A 21,941-nucleotide genomic window follows, 5' to 3' on the forward strand; every position below is an offset into this window, starting at 1 on the left:
GAACGAAAAAAAGAAATAATTCATTTTCTACTTTGTTTTCTATATATACATAGTAAAGTTCGTTTTTTTTTTTTTTTTTTTTCTTCTCAAATCAATGCAAACACGTACGACCGGTCGAAATAGAAATGTTCGATTTCTCGAAGAAGAAAATACGGGAGTTGCGCTTGACTCTGACCTGTTAGACGATTTGGACATTTTAGGTCCGTCGTCGGTGCTGACAGATCGTGGGGGCAAACGCATTTCGACGTGTTGTCCTTGAAGCTGCGACAGGCCGCCTCTTTTCCACAAATCTGTGGCCGACCTTTGCATCCAGTGATCACGGTATTGCCGTTGATAGGCAGCAGCCTCACTATTACTTCCGATTGTTGTGTGGACGCGGTCGCTGATAATTCTGAAACAATATTTACGCGTTATCGCAATTGTGTCAGTTTACAGTGCTCGGCGAGTTTGCCAGCAAATAAAAATCACTTTCATTCCCACTCCGGTTCACGAAGTGAATATAAGTCACCGTGTGTGTTTCGACACTAAAACTACCCAAGTGACCGAAGCATAGAATTTTCGTCAGAGATATCAAAGTGAAAAAAAAAAAAAAAAAAAGAAAAATAGAAATACAATAGAATACACGAACTTTCATTCGTGTGTGTTTTATAAAAAGATCATTTAAACCCCTAAAGATACACTATACTCTGCATCTGTCATGTATCTAAAGAAAAATTTCTGAATTAGTCATTTCGATCGTTTCGTGGCAGTTCTAGCGTTGAAAAGGGGAAAATGTTGAAATCAATTCTCATGCAGCTACAATTTAACTTTCAGTCTTTCTTCTGCCACATGTGTCGGGGAGGGAAGAAATTTTAGAATTACTCCGAGTGAGTGAGAAGCGAAAATCTCGCCACTCGGCAGAACAACGAAAGAAGCTTCTGCGAATGAGCACGACTTGTTCGTATCAAAAGCGCCGAAGATGCTGGATGGCATTGGTTCAAGGTGGTGCAGCCGAATTTACAGGAGAAACGGTGGCAACGGTTAATAAAGGGGCAGGCTGGTAAGAAAAAGGGCTACATATTTGGATTGGGCCCGACTCGGGAAGAGACAGTGAAGGCATTCATTTCGTGCTTGAAGCTTGTAACGGGTCAAAGCGTTATCTCTGCGGTCAGCGCTCCCCGACAACGACTCTCGCTATGTGTACCTATTATCGCCCCGTATATTCCTTCCCTTCTCCTATGCGTCTCTCTACGTAGGATCGCCCGTACTCGCGAGATCGCACGACTTCTACAAAAATCGACGAAACGTTTCCTACGTGTGTGTGTGTGTGTGTGTGTGTGTGTGTGTTCGCATACCATTTTTCAGAAAGACGACGGACTCACTTAGGGTAAATCAACTCTTTACTACGGAGCTCGTTACTCGAAAATCTGCAAACTGCAACTGATAATTACTAGGGATAATTACACTTTGGTCGTTTGCATTTTCGATCACTATTTAACTTTGGTTAATTTTAAGTATTTTTTTGGGGGGGGGGGGGGGGGGGGGATTTTAAAGTTGCACAATTATTTTTCAGACAGCGCTTTATGGTATTTAAATCGCTTGCTATACTGTTACCATGGTCTTTTCTTATAAATTCCAAGATAAATTTCGAGAGAAGAGAAAGACTGGAAGTTCAACTAACGATGTAGATTAGGAATCAACGCGGCTGACAATGAACGTCCCAGTAAGCTGCAATTCCACGAAACGGGGGGTTGTTTATCAGACACGCGGAAATGTGCGAGCATCTCTCTCTAGAATTTCCAAGTTCGAAATCTTCGAACTTTATTATTCCTTTTTTTTTTTATTTCGACGAGGTAAAGCGTTTGTTCAGCTTTTTCTCAACTGTGTTACCTACGTCGTTGATGACCTATGCACTTTATCCGCGGTATGTCGATGGGTGAACGAAATGACCCGCGATATCGTGCGTACTTTGACGCAAAACGACGAGGGAGTCACCCTTGCCACTATTTTTACATCAAACGCGCGTTAAGTAATTAGTAATTACAGTGGCATGTTTTAGTATTAGCGAGAAGAGTTATAGTTATAGTTAGTGGAGAAGCACACTTCGGAAATGTTTTTTCACTTTTGTACTACTTGTTATCCGAAGTTTCATTTAATTAAATTTTACCCTAACGATCTGCGCGGAAGTTTGAGTACAAAAGCAAAAAATTTCCCATTGTAGATGTAGAACGAGATTATTTGGATTTGTATAAAAGTAAAAGTGGCTCGCGATTATTTGCCAGAGATGTTACTACGGTTTTCCACTATGGTTTCGGCACTTTTAGAAACCGAGATGTATCCCGAACAGTTACATACACATTCAGCTACCGTTTATTTGCAAAACTGAGGTTTAGAACCAGGGATTACAATGGAGGCATTATTTGTACGGGTGGTTTATCCTCCGAAACGTACAATTAGCAAGCTGAATCGTCCGTATATCATAAAACGAGATTGTTCGCGGTACGTTCGGCGAATCAACAAGAGTTGCCCCAAGCTTCTCCAAAAATATGAAACTCAAAGAACGTTAAATTAAACTTATTCAACGCACGTGTTTTCGCAAATCGATTTAATACGTTTCGAGTGAAATTATTTTAAGGGAATTTGATCAGTTTCAAGTACAATTCCAACGTCGCAGAATTTCCTTCTTCATGTATAATATTTACGTTTGTGTAATTTAAATCTTATTACACAAAAAAAAAAAAAAAAATGAAGCCTCAATGCAAAATTCTGAAAATAATATAACGAGGTGAGTTACGACACGTTCAGAGGATTAACATGACGACGAGAGACCCGCTTTCTTTTTCGTCGTCGATGTCATCAGTGTATTGCTGTTCGCAACATAATGCCAAGGGAACAATGGGCTGACTACTCGACAGAATTTTCTTTTATCTAAATTCGGATTATTCGTAATACGATGGGCCATCTTTTCACCATTTACATATTTATGAAAGCCATATTTGTTATATCGTATTACGCTTTATTGTACCATTTAATTTTATGCTTTGTTGTACATTTAATTCATCGTACCGTTTGATTTTCAATATTATTCAGACAATTTGAAGACTTTCCGGACTTTCTCCCAATATCAAACAATTTGATTCAATTTGTTTAGATCACGCGTGATCACCACAATAGGAGAACTTCTTCGGTTGTCACTCGAAGATTTGGATGCTGCGCATGTTCTTATTATCTTAGGTTAGCGTTATCGGAAGGTCGAACGTGTCGATATTAAAGATAAGGGTTAAAGTCAGAGAAATAGGGTTTGTTTCTATGCTCCGATTTTTCCACATTTTTTTCTTTTTTTTTTTTGTTCTTAAGGAGCGGTTGACATTTGTTCCAATAAAGATACGACCCAACCGACTTTATCTGCTCGACATTTCCACTCGTACTTGAACCTATCTCGGTTTTGATGTTAATTTATGGAGTTACTTGCGCTCAGAGAAATCATTGCACAGTTTTCTATCGAACGGAATCAGAACGTAAAATTCTCAACTTTTTCTAAGGTAAATTTCTAACTTTTATCTTATCTGCATGTATTCTTTTTCTTTTTTTGAGTGTTGTATTTTTTAAAGACAATTTCAATATTTGAAGGTTGCGCGAAGTAGAATTGAGTTAAGCGAACTTGTGAAAAGTAATCAGAGTAGTTCTTGCTCCCTGGTAATAATTATCTGTAGTGCTCAAATTGATACAGCACGTATGTAAGTTTACCTTTGGAAGATACGAATATTTTGCTTAATTGAAATAGATATGTATATATATATATATATATATATATATCTTATGTATTTGTTATATATACATATATACACTCATCACGCAATTGTACGATTAATAATTTCGCTGATACAACGGGGAGTATTATATTAAAATAATTATAAAAAAACAAACGATTCGTATTTAAGAATAAAAATGAAAAACCTAGACGATCGAAGAACGATGACGTTCTCCTTTTCCTAAGAGACTTTACACACGAAGAGACGATTACGTGACGCGATAGTAAATGAACAAGGAAAGATAACCCGAAGGAGATTACGAAAGTACTGAATATTGTCATCCTTTATTTATTTGCTTACTTCTATTCCGTATCCAAATGTTTTGAAGCATTATCGATAATGAATCACTGCCAACAAATTTCCAGCGTAATTTCTTAATTTATAACGATTTCTCAACTCTCGTAGTTTTTTTAATTTAATTTCAATTTCACCAACACTTGTCGTGTTCACAACAATTAACCGAACGTTGTATATTCCTCTAATCTGATGAATACGTGTTTCATCCTTACGCGTCTCATTTCTCGTGATCTTTTTTAATAAAACGCCACACAACGCGAGCCTGTTTCTCGATTCGTCGGATTAATGGCCACGATTACTTGCAACCGCGGGGCCATAATTAAAATTTCATTTTTAAATGGGCCCTTCACGAAGAATTTCAGATTGCGCCGGACACTTTTGCTGATTGTCTTTAACTATATCGCGTTAAAATTATGCTACGTATGAAACGTGCTAGAACGTTTCGTCGTTTATCATTTGGTATTTTTGGTTCGGTTTACTTGATTAAGCAAGATTAATCTCTTGCTTAAGCAGAGTGTGTTGGTCTCTCTTTGCATGATTGTATTGCAATGTATTTGCTCGTTTACCAAATCTTACGAAGCAAACTGAAAATCGTTTTGCAACGTTATTATATTTCGAACTATGTTTCAACAGCAACAGTTGATAATGACAATCAATATCAATACGGCAATAATGTGCAAAACTCACCGGTTCGAACTTCTCCGGAGGAGAGCCCTCTCCTTCTTGGCATTCTTCGCCGTTCCATCGCCGATGTACGAACCAAAATGGCCACCCTCGCTTTCCAAAAGGAGACTTTCGCCTCGCGCTAATGTAACCCTGCCACTCTTTCGTCGATTATCGTCGGCACTTTAACATTCGCGTTTTCTCATGATCCATCGTCGAACTTCAACTTCACGATCATTGATCTTGCCATTAAAAAGTTCAATCTGACAATGAAAAAAATACAGCACGAACTCGTTCACATTGTAAAAAAGAGAGAAGAAAAAAAAAGAGTAAAGAAAGAAAGACTGTCACAAAACGATAAATAACACAACTTTACTTTTCATCAGTTGTTCATCGCACTGGCTGGAGCGCGCGCACGTGGATTCGAATTTTCATGTGTTTCGTCCGTTCAAAAAGTCAGTTCTCTCGTGTTTTCTAGTTAATTACATAATTCCTCTCGACTCGACATCCCACAGCAAGGAACTAATTAATTTGTTTATCGAAGGATCCACTGGATCGATTATTTCAAAATGTTTATCGAAGCTTCGGCGTTGAAAACAAATTAGGTCATATAATGGAGTAAGCATACGAGCAGTAATTACAGGAGAGCGGAAAGAAGGGCCAGCAACGATGAAGAAAAGAATCGCGGCCCGAGTAGCAAGGATCGAGAAGAGTTAAGCCGGAAGAGGAGACGAGACGTTTAGTCGCTAGGATAAATCGAGGAGGAATCCTCTATCTTCGACGGATGCTTACTCGAAACTAAAGACCGACTAAAGACCGCCTTCGAGAACTCCCTCGCATTGGCGTGCACACAAGGAAACGCGGTCACGCACACAAAGACCCGATCGTCTCTGTTCGTGGCACCCACATGCATCTCTCGAAGAGAACGACCAAGGATTTACGCGAGGGACGAGCATGGTTCATCATCAGCGAGGCTCGACCTACGCTATCGGAGAGGCAGAAGCGACGGTTCCTCGTAATCTCGTCACTTTTTCAGCCGACTTAAGGGTGGAGCCTCTTGTTGCGCTTTAATCTCCGACACGTGCCAACTCACGATTCAACCTTCGGTTTATAATATTATTAGGCTAGCCCCGGTAGGTTCGACAGGACACGAATATCCTCAGCGAATAGTATCCCCAATTGCTATGGCTCTAGCTTGCAAACTATCCTTGCGGGTCAGAATTTTGAAACGAGCAAGCTGGATTTTTATTGAACTTTTCCCTTAGTATCCTCCTGCGACGTATCTTTGTTAATAAATTAATTTTAATTTACAGTTTGTGTTGCTTTTGGTCATTTAATCAGATTCATACTCCTGTATGTAGATATGAGAGAGTTCAGATCCTCGTGAGTGACAGTTTGCTTGAATATTTAATGACGAGTGTGTAATGAATTTGCCTTTGCAACGAGAGCTATCGATCGTTGTTAATATTAAAGATGAGATTTTGAAATGAAGACGAGACGAAAGAAAGAAAGAAAGAAAGAAAGAAAGAAACAGTGAAGATCAAACAGATAGAGAGTCATTCGTACAGACGTGCTTGCATATTGCGCCACTAATAATTAACCAAGTGTATATATCGCGATCAGTTTGATACACTAGTGTCCAACTGGGCGCCACTTTCCCCACTCTGGCTTACTGTTCGTGAATAACTTGACTTTTCAGCTTCTGATCGCGATAAACAAGTCTCAACCCGGGAGTCACGACCACACAACTCTTTTATGGATGTTCGTGTAATCTCGATTAACCGGCGGTGTATAAAAATTAGCTTTTCGTCTCGTTTCATGTCGTTCTGCTTTGATAGTGTTATGTAACTGGAGGAAGAGAACATTAGTAACATTGAAATATAAAATTTCCAATCAAGAAAGTAGTTCTATAGGAAAGTTAATTCGAGTGTAGAATTGTTAGTTTTATTTTATTTTTAATTATTTTTATATTTCATCTCACTTAACTTTCGAATGATTAATTTCACATTGCTTTTGCATATCTCTCACAATTCTTCTCTGAAATTAACGTGATTTTCTAAAACCATAGTAGTTTATCATTACAAAGGCTGGTCTAATCAGTTATTATAGTTCAGTCGGTTATTAGTCTCATTCTTGATGCGCAGTAAGTCGGATTCTCTTTTTCTTCAAGCAGCGTTGATTGTCACACGAAGTCTGGTTAATTTAATATCTGAAGAAAAATATAATTAATTACGAAATTATCTGGGAAATGTTCATCGATGAGTTACGAGCATATATATCACTACAAATAAAATGGGTATTAGGTATATTAATATTAAACTTACAAATTCTGCGATAAAATGAATCTTCTTCTATCGTGACATAGAGGACACTGAGGACAATTATTATAAATTACTTGCATCTGCACGTAGAATATTTTCTGTATTATTTCGATGTAATCATTTAATTTTATTTGAAATTATGAATTTTCAGAATATTGGATCCACCACAGAGCAGAGTTAAAAATAACAGACTTTTTAATCTAACGTACACCGTGCAATCTTTAAATGCTAATTATAGCTCTAAATCACGATTAAGACTTGCTAAATCATACGAATCGAAAGAGAGCAGAGGATAAGAATATAACATTTTTACCCAAATTAATTTAAACTGATGGTACGAAAGTCTCTAATTTTAAAACTGGTTGTTTGAAACTTAATTAAGAAACTATTTATTTTTTATAATTGTTTGACATTAAAAGAAGGGCCCAGCCCGAAGGGACATAGGACATGACTATCCTCGAGTGACAGTAATCTCTTTCAACAGTGGCAAATAAACGATGATCACTCTGGTTAACATTGATGGCTACCTGCTTAAGTTCTTTAACACGTGCCACTTAGTGTTCCGAAGGGACGAAACGAACACGGTCCGGTAGAAAGAGAAATGGCTCGGAACGGAAAAATGGTCGGCAAAGCCGCAACACAGCGGGATACGTTAATAGTTTTCGAAGAGGCTCCGTCAGAATGGCGTAAGTGTTGTATATTTACACTGGCGTTACAGGCTCACACCTGGACGCAAGAATAGCGCCGCTTCTTTTTCTCTTCTTTTCCTCGCCCTTGCGTCAAACGACTCCTAACAACAGAGCTTCGTTAATTTTTCTTCTCATTTCTCTTCACTTTCAGACGCGTTGCTCTTTTAATTATCACCGTGACTCGCGACAATTGGATCGTTGTCGTTGATCGTTTTCTTCTTTTTTCTTTTTCAGCCAGACATTGATGTCTCATCGACGTTCCCACTTCACTCTGGCCTGTTTGTTATTTCAGTTAATTTCATTATTTGTCTACGCGAGGAATAACATTCGAATGAACCGAGTAAACATGTGTTTTAAGCTAGAAAAACAAATGTTTGTATGCTTGATGATGGTGCACGATGAATTTTCGCAGCGAGGAGGGGAGCGTTTTTTAAGCGAAAGCGGATCCGAGGAAGAGATCAAGAGGGTAGTTTACGCCCGCTTAACTCGATGATCGTGGATTTTTCTTAGTACGGCGACCGGAACAACGTCGGCATGCATGCAGATGGTGGTCGTAAGAGGGGATGGTCTAAAATAATAAAGAAGCTGACGTGAAGATGAGGGCTGTTTGTGTTTCCACAGATGATGGCCGACTCTTAAACAACGAGATGCAACTGGAAAAACGTATATTCGAAAGACAATACTTCGAATAAACTCATAGTTATCGATATTTCCTGTTAGCAATCATTTTTCGTCTTCTCTAGAAAGGAGCAATAATAAACGTTACCTGTTTTTTTCGTTACATACTTTCGTAAAACATTTTTCAATGTTCAAAAGCTTCGCTTTCTCGCGAAATGAAATGAACCAATCAGTAAAATATGATACGAATCGTTATAAACGAGCAGCGTTGCTGTTTTGCTTTAATCTACGATCCTATCTTTCCTTTTTTTCAGTTGATCAAAGTGATAAATTAATTGCGTTATGTGTATAATATGCATAATGTATGTTCCAAGCTGACATGCGATTCAAAAGAAAAAAATCGATCGGCGTGATTTCTTTGTCCAGCTTATTTGCTCTTATAGTATAGCTGTAAAAGTGCATACGCCTGTCAGACTTATTTTAAAATGAGATACAAGTATAATCCATCCTTAAAGGAATTACGTTCTAGCTTGAAGTATCGAACGAGAGAATATCTTTTGGAAAACACTTTACATGGTGTTCCATATTTTGTGGACCCTACGCGACCTAAATGGGAGAGGTAATCTTGTAATTTAACTGTTTTGCAATTAATTGTACAAAATGGATAACTCAATGCTACTTACTTGTTAAAAAAAGAAAGATGATTTTACATGAAATTCACGATTTCTTTTGATTTCGTTGATTCGTGGATAATTTTCAACTGGTTTGCTCGTAGATTAATGTGGTTCTTTTTGACGTTCGCATCGCTATTTGCAATTGTGGCTATAATCGTGATCATCTTAGGCAAATTCCAAACAGATCCAACTATAACTGGATTAGATATGATAACGGAACATATTAACATCGAATTTCTTCAGGTCTTCATTTGTTTCGATTGGTTTCACTTGAATCATTCGGATGTACCTGAGGTAAACGTAACGTTATTCTCATAAAATTATTCTCATTTTTTCATAATTTTATTCTCACAAGATCACATTTCGTGTACAGAATGAAATGTATATGTACGAAGAATTATATAACTGGACTTTTGGAAAAAGTATCGATTCACAATTATTCCCAGCTGTTTACAAAAGCAGGAATAACTTTCGTAGAACTTTTGAAACGATGGCACCCGATTGTGACTCTTTAATTAGTGACTGTGTATACAGGTAGATACAATTATCTTATTATAAACACGAAATTGGTACATATTTCATCATAAAATTATTGTTTTTTAGAGGAGTAAATAAATCGTGTAATGCACTATTTACAAAAGTGTCTACTGCCGTGGGCATTTGCTGCAAATCTAGAAATTTAGAGCCACTTAGATTTATAGATCCTTCATGGAGTCTTGAATTTGAGATCTCCAGTACAAGTTTTCCCCTAAGGTAAGAATTCATTTTATAAATAAAATCAAATAACTCTTTTACCATAAAAGACTAATTAATAATATTATTAAATTGAATTCAAGATTTATTTGAATTAAGATTCTTACTTGCAGGGTTTATTATACGGAACAAAATGTTGAAAGTCCAAAACCAGATGAAAGACCGGTAGTAAGAGCCTATTTTCCTATAGATGTTGAATTTATCGTTCATATAACATATACAACTCCTGACATTCGTCATCTGTCTCTTGGACAACGAAAATGTTACTCCAAACAAGATATAAATTTAAATTTTAACGACTGCGAGATCAATTGTCTCACCGACAAGCTACTTAAAGAGTGCAGATGTTCACCGTGGTTTTTATCGTTTAATCAGAAAGAAGAATGTCCACCTTCAAAGTATTCCTGCTTATATCACGTTAATATGGACGTGACACAATGTGGTTGTTGGCTATCTTGCGATCATGTATCGTATGATGTAATGCAAATACAAGCGTCTCCTAAAAGTACCAATCGAATCATGTTGAGAAACTGGCCGACAGCTCTCTATAAAATAGAAATGCGATTTGGCTATTTAGATTTACTTGTGTCATTCGGTGGCATTGCAGGCCTCTTTCTAGGATACTCTTTAATTGTAAATATCGAAATTGGATATTACTTTACTCTTAGAACTTACTGCGGAGCTGTAGTTCAATCATCTCGAGAACAGCACCGTATCGTGACTATTCACGTTGTGGAAAAGATTCCGCGGAAAGTTGATGTCAATCAAATATATTATCCGTATATCGATTAATTCCTTTTAAAAAGTATATATTGACGTGTCATTTTGTTGTTGAAGTTGTAATTTAATATAATAATGTAGCAATGTTTCAAACATTCGTTTCGTCTTTGATATTACATTTCGTAATATTTAAAATTCGCGCCAGAACAAGTTAAAACAGATTCGCAATCCTCGCACATCAAGGCGGATTAGCAGTTAAATTTTAAAATATTTATTCTCAAACTGCAACATTCGTGATACAGCAGTATCAAAATCTTGTCGTGGAACTTACAAACTTATAAAATTACGATGTTCGCGATTATCATTCTGTTCCATCGTCGTTGGACATTTTGTAGAATTTCAAGTTACTTTTTAGAAGTAACACTGACGGAGGATTAAAGCAAATTCGCAATGCAAGCGCCGTGAGAGCGCTGTGTTGATTTCCTTGTCGATCGTATGTTACTGATTGTGAAGGTGAACGTAGTGAAAACACACGCGTCTTCCGAAGCGCCACCTTGCTCATTTCCGATGTTCTTCTCGGAAATGGCTGAAACGTTGCGTTTGTGCTAAGAAAACGTGACCAAGATAGAATATTTAATAACCGATTGTGATCCAAGAAACGAGCGTTACACATTATTATCCCGTTGTACGTTGACGTACATTAAGGCTGTCGCGCAACGGCATGCAGCTGTCGTAGGTAAATCGACCACAGTAACACGGATACAGAATTTTTCGCAGTAGTCACGGGTATCCGGGTGCCGGCACATATCAATACAAGCGACGATTTGGTTATTGAAAAAAAATGGCGGCGGAAATGCAAAGCAAGAATCGAATGATGGTTTTTAAGAACAAAGGCAAAGACCAAGAAGTGAGTATCCGGTGTGTGTTCATCATTGTGCGCAGTTACGATGTGCGCCTGGAAGTTTCGGCTGTTGTACTGACGGGATAAATCCAACATTATTACGGATGCTAGTCTTTTTTTATTTTTTTGTTTTTTTTTTCTCTCAAATTTCTGCAATCTATTTGCATACCTTATTGTCCCTTCGCCAGATGAATTTCCTGCATATTTCTCTAGATTCAGCTAGCACAGAACGCACGAGAACTCTTGATCTTAATTCTATCAAGCGCTGCAGCATCGTATTTTGCCTACTGTTCCGAATTCTGAATGGACAGTGTCGTTGCATCAATGTCAAATATAGCATTAACAGAGATAAATCTGAACGAATTTTTTATTGGAAATGTAGTGGAATCACTTTGTTATAGTTATTTGTTCAATTCCTTACGACCAACTTATTAATATCTTGCTGTGCAATATCATTATATTATTCTTTAACTTTTATGTACTTTGTTTTTTAATTGTAATTAAGACATTCAAGACATTTAAGAAGATGTAACAAAGAATTTTCAGCCTTCTGTAGAATGTATGTAATATTTTAATTTACCTTTTTGTTCCTTACCTTTTTATTCCTTATGTTTTAATAAAAAGTAAATGTTTATTGAAATTCTTTGCAACTAACAGAATAAAGTTAGTTGAAAAATCCTATCGAGAAATAAAGTTTTCTACTGTTTTATATTTGTATATATAAGTAAAAGTTTTCAAATATTGTAAATATATTTTTTTTATTAAAATGTGTTTTATTATTATTATTATTGTTATTATACTTTACTAAAATTAAGAAAAATTGACAAATTGTTATTATTAAATTATATAATTGTTACGTGTACATTGAGCAGAATATTTTCATTTTCTAATATTTTAAATGTTTTTGAACAAAGAAAGATCTATTGTATAGTTATTGTTAAAATTATTGTGATGCATATTTTCTAAATTTCAAAACAAAATAAAATTATAATTTTAATATCTTTTTATAATGAAAATGTAATTAATCTGCACCTCCTTTATGACATGAATTTGTATCTAAAATACATTGAAATACTGCGCAATTGATTGTAGTACTTTTAAAATATGTATGTATCGTGTGCTTTAGGAGATGAGAAGACGAAGAAATGAGGCAACAGTGGAATTACGTAAAAACAAACGTGATGAGACTTTACAGAAACGAAGAAATGTGCCTATTACAGATTTAATAGGTATAATTTTTAAAGAAAAGGAATAGTGTATTGTTGATGCAACAACATTTTTTTCCAGATGAAGAAGATATTGATAAAAATAACATTGATTTGTCAAAAATTGATTTAAAGGAACTGGTAATGAAAGCTGCTAGTTCAGAGCCACCTGTTCAATTAGAGGCTGTACAAAAAGCAAGAAAGTTGTTATCATCAGACCGTAATCCACCAATTGATCTATTAATTGATAGTGGCATTTTACCAATTTTAGTTAATTGTCTTGAACAGCATGATAGGTATGATAATAATATATAATGCTACTTAACATGTTCTTTTTTGTGAAAGTAAAATTGTGATTACAGGTGATTATTGGTTGTTTGAGTAAGATTTCATATTTATAGAAATTTCAGTAATTATTTTTTGCTTTTAAGATAGAAACATAATCAAATGTGAATGTGATAATTTTTTTTAGAAACTTGTTTGAAATATGTTTTTAATTTCCTTCCAGTCCATCACTCCAATTTGAAGCAGCATGGGCTTTAACAAATATAGCGAGTGGAACATCACCTCAGACACAAGCAGTTGTAGCTGCTGGTGCAGTTCCACATTTCTTACACTTGTTGCTTTCAAGTCAACAGAATGTCTGTGAACAAGCTGTGTGGGCTTTAGGTAAGGTAAATTAATATAGAATTAATATTATCGCGTGGTGTTAACAATCCTTTCTATTCCAGGAAATATAATCGGAGATGGTCCTGCATCTAGAGATTATGTTATCAAGCTTGGTGTTGTACAGCCATTGTTAACGTTTATTAAACCAGATATACCAATTACTTTTTTACGTAATGTAACTTGGGTAATCGTAAATTTATGTAGGAATAAAGATCCACCACCACCTGTTCAAACTATTAAGGAAATTTTGCCTGCTCTAAATGTACTTATACATCACACAGATATCAATGTAAGACACAGTTATTTAGACATTTAGGTTATTGTGGAGACAATCTATTATATTTGAGATAAACTGCAGATTCTTGTGGACACAATTTGGGCAGTCAGCTATTTGACAGATGGTGGTAATGAACAAATTCAAATGGTTATAGACAGTGGTGTAGTGCCCCGTCTTATACCACTTCTCTCGCACAAAGAAGTTAAGGTGCAAACGGCTGCATTAAGAGCAGTTGGTAATATCGTAACGGGCACAGACGAGCAAACACAAACTGTACTAAATTGCGACGCGCTCTCATATTTCCCCAATTTATTAACTCATTCGAGGGAGAAAATTTGTAAAGAAGCTGTTTGGTTCCTGTCAAATGTAACTGCTGGTAATCAGTCTCAGGTTCAAGCAGTCATAGATGCTGGATTACTGCCTCTTATTATTCACAATTTAATGAATGTAAGAAATTGTCGAAATTCGTTAATTTTTGTCGATTGGTGTATTTATTTCATCAATATATTTGTCTTTCTAATAGGGTGAATTCCAAACGCAAAAAGAAGCAGCATGGGCAATTAGCAATTTAACAATAAGTGGCAATGAAGAACAAGTTGCGCGGATGATACAAGAAGGCGTTATCGCACCCTTTTGTAATCTCCTTGACTGTAAAGATACTCAAGTTATACAGGTTGTTTTAGACGGTATACATAATATGCTCAAACTTGCTGGATCACAAGTTGAACAATTGGCTAATATGATTGAAGAATGTTCAGGTTAGTCTGTGATATTTCATTTCGTATGCAACATGATTTCAATTTACGTTACGAAATTTATGTTTTTGTAGGGTTGGATAAGATTGAAGCATTGCAAAATCACGACAACATAGATATTTACAAATTAGCATACGAAATTATTGAGCAATACTTTTCGGAAGACGTATGTATTTATTTTATTTTTGTAATGATTAATTTGATCATAATTTATATACAGTAAGAATATATATTTCGTAATGTTTCTAGACAAATGACACGAATCTGGAACCACACGTTGTGGAATCAACATTTGAATTTGATCAGACGACAAGCATTTCGAACGAAGGTTTTAAGTTCTGAGAGGGCCTCCATTATTTCTTATCTGATCGTGCCGTCCCCCGACAAACTCCATTATGGAGTTATTCTATTTACCCTTTTATATTGTCTCATTTTTACTCCTACAATATCAGTGATAATTTCAATATGCCATTACCGAATCAAAGATTATATTTGGTTTCGCTGATTTAAAAACATAATTATGAATGGCCGATGTTTTATCAGAAAAAAAAGAAAAAAAGAAAAAAAAAAGAAATTAGAAGGATAAAGGAAGGATAAAGTTGTGGGACGAGAAAGTTTCTTATAAAATAAGAATCTGTGTTTTTTTCTTTTCAAATCTTTTATCAATGTATACGTTACCTTGTTTCCTTTTCCAATTACATGAAAATTATCGGTGGAGCGGTACTTAACCGAATGCAGCTAATGACATGCATTATACCGACTAAATTATTGTAGTAAATTAATTGACTTGCTCTCTACATTGAAGAGCAACGAGGAAAAGCCCTTTTTATTATGCTGCTCTCCACTCTAACTTACGAGATGAGTCTTGGTTAGTGATGTTACATTTATAAAACAGTTCGTGTATATTTTAGGCATGTTAAATTTATAATAATATTGATTACTAAATAAATAAATCAATTGACTACTCTTTATTAGCTTAATTCACGTCTACGACTTATTTCTGTAAGGGAAAGAATATGAACAACAAATGTGGCAATATTAATTGCCGATTTTTGCCTGAACTTTTGATCGCGCGAGTAAACAGGTTACCAAAAAAATTCAAAGAGATTTATATTTTCATAAAACGTGTTCTCTTATTAAGAATTTGTTTTATGTACTACGTTTTATCTATTACAATTAAGATTCTTGTTCTGATTGATATTCAATATTGGGTTCAGTAAATGGGTGAACGTCATCCGCGTAAAGTTCTTCAGGAAGTGCATTTATGTCATTTGGTGGATATGTAGGGAAATGTGGCGAAGTATTTTTTTTAGTGGGTAAAATCGTATCGTACAAATAACACATGGTATTTACCTCTCCTGGTACGTTTTGAGCTAATACCCAAATTACATTATATTTAGTGTTTATTCGTAGTATCTGCAACATACACACAAATGGTTAATAATAATTTAAAGCCATCATATATAATTGCTAATAATATTGTTAATAATCCTCAACATATTTACGTCGTTATAATTATTTATTAATCTAATTATGGTGAATTCTTCCTAAAGAATGGATTTTAGCAAAGAAGTTATTTAGGATGTTTGCTATTGCAATTATTAATAAATTAATATCTTCTTTTAGTTATAATCTTTTTTATTTACAAATCTAAAATAGTTGTGAAATTTTTATGTCACTTAATGAAATAGGGGGTCACTATGTATAGTCATATAATTGAGATATGTCTTTAAATAATGCCATAAGAAAATTAATTTAAGTTTTTAATACTAAGGTTGAGAGCTTTCATTAGAAATGATAACTAATAACTTTTTCATATCTCTAATCAGAATATTAAGAGAAAGAAGTTATTACATGCCTTGTTGATAAATTTTTGATATAATCCTAGCATAACTTTATTATTTTTGCAAATTTTCTACATTATTTAGATTACCAATTATTTAAAAAGAAATAATTATGACAAAAGATTATTTAAATAAAAGACACATTCTTTAAGCTGTAAAATAATTTCAAAGTGCCACTGCTGTATAATGTATCTTCCTTTTAAAAGTAATATACCTTAAAATAATTGAGAATTTGTAACTGCTTAATGATGTACGAAGATATTTTATCACAAATATTTACTTTTTAAAATGTTTCATGTAAACATTTCAAAATATATCTCATTTCTAAAATACATTTTACATGGAAAATATTTTTCAATTCCTTATAGAACATAAAAATATAATAATTACAAAAGATTTAATTAAAGTGTTGCATATGTACATGTTATGTATAATTTGTAATTAATTTTATTTAAGACAAATGTGAAAATTCAATATGTTCCCGTAATTATAACCAGCGAATATTTTTTTTCGTAAAATTCAATACAAAAAGAAAAAAAAAACAAATGTGCACTATCTTTGTATAAAATTTGCAAAAATATTTATTATAGTGTTCACATATATGTATAAACAATAATTTGATATAGTTATTATACTGATAGATCATTTCGAATATTTGCTCTAATTATATTAAAAACAAAAAAAGTTATATGGTTCGATCGAAAAAATAAAAATTTAATTGTACTTTTTAATATATTGTTATACATGAAAGAATAAGAAAAAAATTAAACCATATTCTAACTTCTTTTGTTTATATCATATATGATATTATTATTTATTCTGACAAATATCAAATTTGTACCAAATTTAAATATGATATTTTACAACAATTAGGGATAAAAATGTATTCAAAATTGTGTTAATTTTTTAAATTATTATATTTGCAATAAAAAAAAAGAAACAATGGATCATAAATGTAACAGATGTGTGCTAACTGATGAATTAAAATTCTGTTTTGAATCGTAAAAGTTATAAGAATATAAAGATTATAAATTACCTTTACACCTTTGAGAATACGCCAACGATTTCCCATGTGTCCAGGCAGTTTAGTACCTGGCATTACCCTGGCCTTTGCTCCTCCTGAACCTATATTACCTGGTCTTCTATGAGTTTTAGTTACACCGTGAGACGCAGGCATACCTTTAAAGCCCCACCTTTTCATTACACCTTGAAAACCACGATCTATCCTATGTTTATAAAGAATAATACAATTGATTACACACATCGTATATATATAAAATTTATATTATTTATATTTAAATTTAAATATATTATATAAAAGAAAGTAATAGTAAATGAGATTTACGTTTTTCCTCGAATATCAATAAATTCTCCTGGTTTAAAATGAGCTGCACATAAAGGAGTTCCTGATTGAAGAGCAGCATTCGGTGTAATTACAAACCTCATTAGTGACTTTTTCGGTGTAACTCCAGCTGAATTGAATATCCCATAATATTCCTTAGTAATCTGTACAAATTGGTAATGTAGACACATTTGAGATACTTAGGTAAATATTAACATAGAAAATGCAACTTACAAGTTGTGGATCAATATTTACTGCACCTAATACTAGACAACCATTTTTGACTTTAGGATGAAGGTGTTTAGAATGTTTAACTGGATTAAATTCTTCTGGTGGTATATATTTTACAACTTCGTTGTCTATAATCTATCGAAGAACTGGATATATCAGTTTATATGAAATTAAAACGTGTTTTATATGTTTGCATACCTGTATCAGGGTGGTCAGTACTTTTTTTCCATTTTTCAACCACAACGGATATACCCCTATTTTTTTTCCAATTAAACCGGTGCGTTTTGATCCTTGTGTCCATGCTGTTGGCTGAATAAGTTCCGTACTTAACGGAGATTTAGGCATTTTGTGCAATCCTTTATTGAGCGATGCAACTTCTGACAGGAATTCTTTATTTTCTGGGGTAAGGTCTTCATTATATCGCTAATACAAGTGACAATGACGTAGAGTATTTGTTAAAAATTGAAATGTTATTTGTATCTTCCAACTACGTACTACGCGTGTTGGTTTCGGAAGCCACTCTGGATGACGTTTCCTTGGCGGTGGGTTTTGTCTACCGCGAACAGGGACAGCTATCATGTCAAGGCTGAAACAGTTACATTGAAATTAAGAGAAATTAATTTATTTTTCGAAAGTATGAAAGTCAAGTAACGAGTTGTGATTATTTTTAAGTTACTACCTTTGTTTTAAGTGTTTACTGAACAGTTGATATCCGTTGAATGTTTTCAAGATCGACGTCATATTTGCAAGTATTCACAACAGTATCGTTTAACGAGATGTTGTTACAATTCTGAAAGAGGTTAGGATGCGAATTGGCGCAGCAGTTGATGATCTGACTAGATATAAATGACTGATCGACGATGATGCTTTTTGTATAAAACGAAGATGAAAAATTTATATTAATCAGCTCTTGTATTCATAACTTCACAAATAATTACATTACTACACTCCACACATGGTCACTGAAACGCTAGCGCCACGTAACGGCGGAATGGTAGAAATAACAGCTATTTCTGTCCCTGTTGCACGCCATTGCGTTTCTTGTCTACCGATGTAGGAAACACGTAGTAGGTAATGTAGAATCCAACCACGGGTTCTTACATAAATAATTAACACAGATGAAATTTGAATAAATATATATATTTTGGTATTACACACTTTGGTATAAATTTTATATCACAGCACTCGATTAGCGGACAAAAACTTATATTCACAGTAAAACGCAGAAGGCGAAGCAGGACAAGTAGTAGTACTTTTCCTCTTCGCAACCTGGCTTTATAGCTACTGCTTGCGAAGAGGGGGAAAATCTTTTTCCCGCCTTTTTCCGGCTTTTCCCGGGCTTTTATTTTTTTGCTCGGAAAAAGGTGTCGCTGCCTGTTTTATTGGAAACACACCTTTCGACGGAAAGTTCCTGCGGAAATACGTGGCGCTGTCTGGTGTTTCGCGGAGGTAGCGGTCGCTACACCGATGTAGCGACCTCTACTTCGAAGAATTTAGATCAACGACATCCATGTTCCGTCGAGATGTATATTTAATATAAACAATAGAGTATTTAAAAATAGCTATTAATTTTATTATCACCATGGAAATGTTTACTGCCACTTATATATATTGTAGCCATANTTCGTTATTTCGTTATTTCGTTATTTCGTCATTTAAATTCTATTATGTAAACTTCATTAAATTATTAGTAATTGTATATTTTGTGATAATGGTATTTTTATATAAACAACAAAAATCAATTACGGAGTTATTTATTTATTTATTTATAGCATTGTGATACAAATATAAATTATCACAATCGCTATACCGACAGAGCAGGTGCTGCCACCTATCGGATTAATCTAGAACCAACAGCCAGCAAAATGAGCAAAGTGCTGCCATCTATCGACTTTTTTCTCTTTATCCTTTTAGTTCCATCGAAACTGAGAAGATTTAAGATGGCAGCACTGTCCACGGCGACCTACTAGCGCCACATAGCGGCTAAACGGCGAAACTAATTGCCATTCAGGCAGCATCCGCAGACAGAGAACGCAAGAACGTGCGACAAGAACAAAAAATGTCGATTAGTTCCACAATTCCGTCGCTACGCGGTGCATTTTAAGGACCACGAATCGATCAAGTTTTCATTTGTAAAGAAAAAGAAAAAAAAAAAAAAAAAATGGAAAAGAGAAAAGAAAAGAAAGATAACATAAGGTGATTAATTCGAGAACTTTTTTATTATATGCGTCATGCATAATATGACACTCGACTCTCTCTATGCACGTATTATAAAGACGTAGGAATTTTCCTAGATATGTAGATCGGAGCACTCGCTCGAATAATTTTTACCATGAAATCGCTAATTGCACGAATTGTACCGTGTACTGTATTCTGAACTGAATAAATCAGTTTTTTTTTTTTAAATGGAACCTTCACTGTTTTACTTGTCTCCTTATTAGTTTCAAAAGTTAGAACGAAATGCGATTCGAGGAACTCGATGGCATAGTAAATAAATAAGGACAGATTCAACAGGGGGTACAAACGAACATTAAAAGTCACGATGAACATGACGGAACGTCCCGTGGTTCTCGTGCACGCACGTCTGTTTACATTTCGAATGTAAATAAATATAGTGAAACGTAAATAAACAAGAGAAAATGTAAACAAACAAACAAAATACAGGGCAAATTCCAAAAATTGGATGCGCGCGAATTACAGCCGTAATATAGATGTCCGAGGCGATCGATTTTTTACATTTGCAAGGTAATTCAGTTGCGAGCAGGATCGTTTCCCCGAGATTCTCGTTTCGAAATTACGCTAATATCTGACGTTTCTCGACGATGCTTCCCGTCATTCATTATGGTGTCAAAGGAAATGAAGTATCAAAACTGAATTGTCACCGAATTAACTAAATTAATTAGTGAAATTAATAAAATAAGAAATTAATAATAAATTAATAAACTAAATTAATAATAAATTAATAATAAATTAATAAACTAAATTAATTAGAAAATATAATTACGTGAAAAATATATATATCGTCACAAAATATATTTCAGAATATTGATTTGCGAATTATTTTACATCGCATTCTCACATGTCAGAATGGCAATAATTCCATTGAAATATTTATTTGCGTCGATCGTATTTTTTTTTGCGAGCTGCACACTTTGTACAGTATAACGAGCTCTGTAAAGAAGTTTCATAAGTATTCGAAGATGATCAGATCGAAATTCTTCGACTGAATTCTAGAAAATTGTGCATGAGAACGCTGCATGAGAGATTGAAATAATTGACTGTTTCGTGAAAATAACAAAAGCCAGTAATAAAAGTCACGCGGAGCATTCTGCACCTCCCAAGACAACGACTATAACTAAATTATAATTGTCACATATAAATATAATTTAATAATAATATTAATATAAATATTATTATTATAAATGTTATATAAGTATTATGAATGTAATATATAAGTATTAATAAAAATATAATTATTATAAATGTTATATAAGTATTATGAATGTAATATATAAGTATTAATATAAATATAATTATAATAATATAACATATAAGTATCAATATAAATATAATTACAGCTAAATTTAAAAAACACTGAAATAAACATTCTCGCTTAAGAAATTGGTAGTAAAGGACAAAATCATTTTTTTTTTTTGTTAATTAAAAGTTCAAAGAGAAATATTTAATGTGTCCAATAATATTTAAATGGCGTTAGTATTGTTAAATTAATATTACGTGTACGTGCGGAGAAAAAGTCATTTCGGTAATTACTAAAGTATAGTAACTATCAAAATTGCATATATATCACGTACGAGTGCGATACAACTTATGACAATTCAAGTATTCAATTAAAGTTCAAATAATCATCATCAAGTATTTAACCCAATTAAAGAACCCAAACCATGCGACTTACCGATCGTTGAACTCTGGAATTGTGGATTGAGGTTTGGACTTGATTATGTTCGAGTAATACCTCTGAAACTTCTTGAACATCTGCCGATGCTTCTGCTTCCCTTCAGCAATGTTCTGCGTTTGAACACAATCCGCAAGGTTCACTTTTAACACTTGTGGCACTTTTTAAACAATATTAAATAATAAATTAGATAATAAATAGATATTAGATATTAGATGTAAATTAGATATTAAGTATTAAATAATAAATTAGAAACACAATTACGATATTCGGAAATG

At 34.1% G+C, this 21,941-nt stretch overlaps 4 protein-coding genes and 1 long non-coding RNA gene across 7 annotated transcripts in view; 2 read left to right on the forward strand and 3 right to left on the reverse strand.

Moving 5' to 3' along the window:
* The window catches only part of LOC122526997 (tyrosine-protein kinase transmembrane receptor Ror-like), an 8,774-nt gene extending 3,557 nt beyond the window's left edge, over window positions 1–5,217 (reverse strand). Inside the window, exons 1-3 of one of the 3 annotated variants that reach the window (XM_043650746.1) lie at window positions 5,128–5,217; window positions 4,776–5,014; window positions 176–391 (exon numbers count right to left, since the gene is read on the reverse strand). In XM_043650746.1, coding sequence (XP_043506681.1) covers window positions 176–391; window positions 4,776–4,833 — 274 coding nt within the window. In that variant the 5' untranslated portion in view covers window positions 4,834–5,014; window positions 5,128–5,217. Of the gene's footprint in view, window positions 1–175; window positions 392–4,091; window positions 4,173–4,775; window positions 5,032–5,127 lie in introns of those variants that run through there. The other 2 variants (XM_043650747.1, XM_043650748.1) reach the window with 2 other exon arrangements.
* A 2,622-nt stretch (window positions 5,218–7,839) lies between these two features.
* Window positions 7,840–10,601, reverse strand: LOC122527002. The gene is made up of 5 exons (XR_006306262.1): window positions 10,482–10,601; window positions 10,159–10,351; window positions 9,914–9,990; window positions 9,063–9,801; window positions 7,840–8,985 (listed from the first exon to the last, which is right to left on the reverse strand). It is a non-coding gene; the product is annotated as an uncharacterized LOC122527002 (long non-coding RNA).
* On the forward strand, window positions 8,865–11,411 carry LOC122526999 (sodium channel protein Nach-like). The gene is made up of 5 exons (XM_043650750.1): window positions 8,865–8,998; window positions 9,155–9,347; window positions 9,427–9,587; window positions 9,657–9,806; window positions 9,920–11,411. The coding sequence occupies exons 1-5, from the start codon at window positions 8,865–8,867 to the stop codon at window positions 10,596–10,598; spliced, it is 1,317 nt and encodes a 438-aa protein (XP_043506685.1). The 3' UTR covers window positions 10,599–11,411.
* Window positions 11,066–15,313, forward strand: LOC122526998 (importin subunit alpha-3). The gene is made up of 9 exons (XM_043650749.1): window positions 11,066–11,433; window positions 12,554–12,656; window positions 12,715–12,928; window positions 13,141–13,301; window positions 13,364–13,590; window positions 13,660–14,025; window positions 14,102–14,336; window positions 14,408–14,499; window positions 14,583–15,313. Exons 1-9 carry the CDS (start codon window positions 11,368–11,370, stop codon window positions 14,673–14,675), a joined length of 1,557 nt encoding a protein of 518 aa, XP_043506684.1. The 5' UTR covers window positions 11,066–11,367; the 3' UTR covers window positions 14,676–15,313.
* Window positions 15,314–15,440: 127 nt separating this feature from the next.
* On the reverse strand, window positions 15,441–18,792 carry LOC122527000 (39S ribosomal protein L3, mitochondrial). The gene is made up of 7 exons (XM_043650751.1): window positions 18,430–18,792; window positions 18,246–18,336; window positions 17,949–18,173; window positions 17,754–17,885; window positions 17,523–17,683; window positions 17,214–17,403; window positions 15,441–15,749 (listed from the first exon to the last, which is right to left on the reverse strand). The coding sequence occupies exons 1-7, from the start codon at window positions 18,489–18,491 to the stop codon at window positions 15,510–15,512; spliced, it is 1,101 nt and encodes a 366-aa protein (XP_043506686.1). The 5' UTR covers window positions 18,492–18,792; the 3' UTR covers window positions 15,441–15,509.
* Between the last annotated feature and the right edge of the window lie 3,149 nt (window positions 18,793–21,941).

The sequence above is a fragment of the Frieseomelitta varia genome, unplaced genomic scaffold (genome assembly GCF_011392965.1).
Source record: "Frieseomelitta varia isolate USP_RPSP 00005682 unplaced genomic scaffold, Fvar_1.2 scaffold_206, whole genome shotgun sequence".
In the NCBI taxonomy this organism is placed as follows: domain Eukaryota; kingdom Metazoa; phylum Arthropoda; class Insecta; order Hymenoptera; family Apidae; genus Frieseomelitta; species Frieseomelitta varia.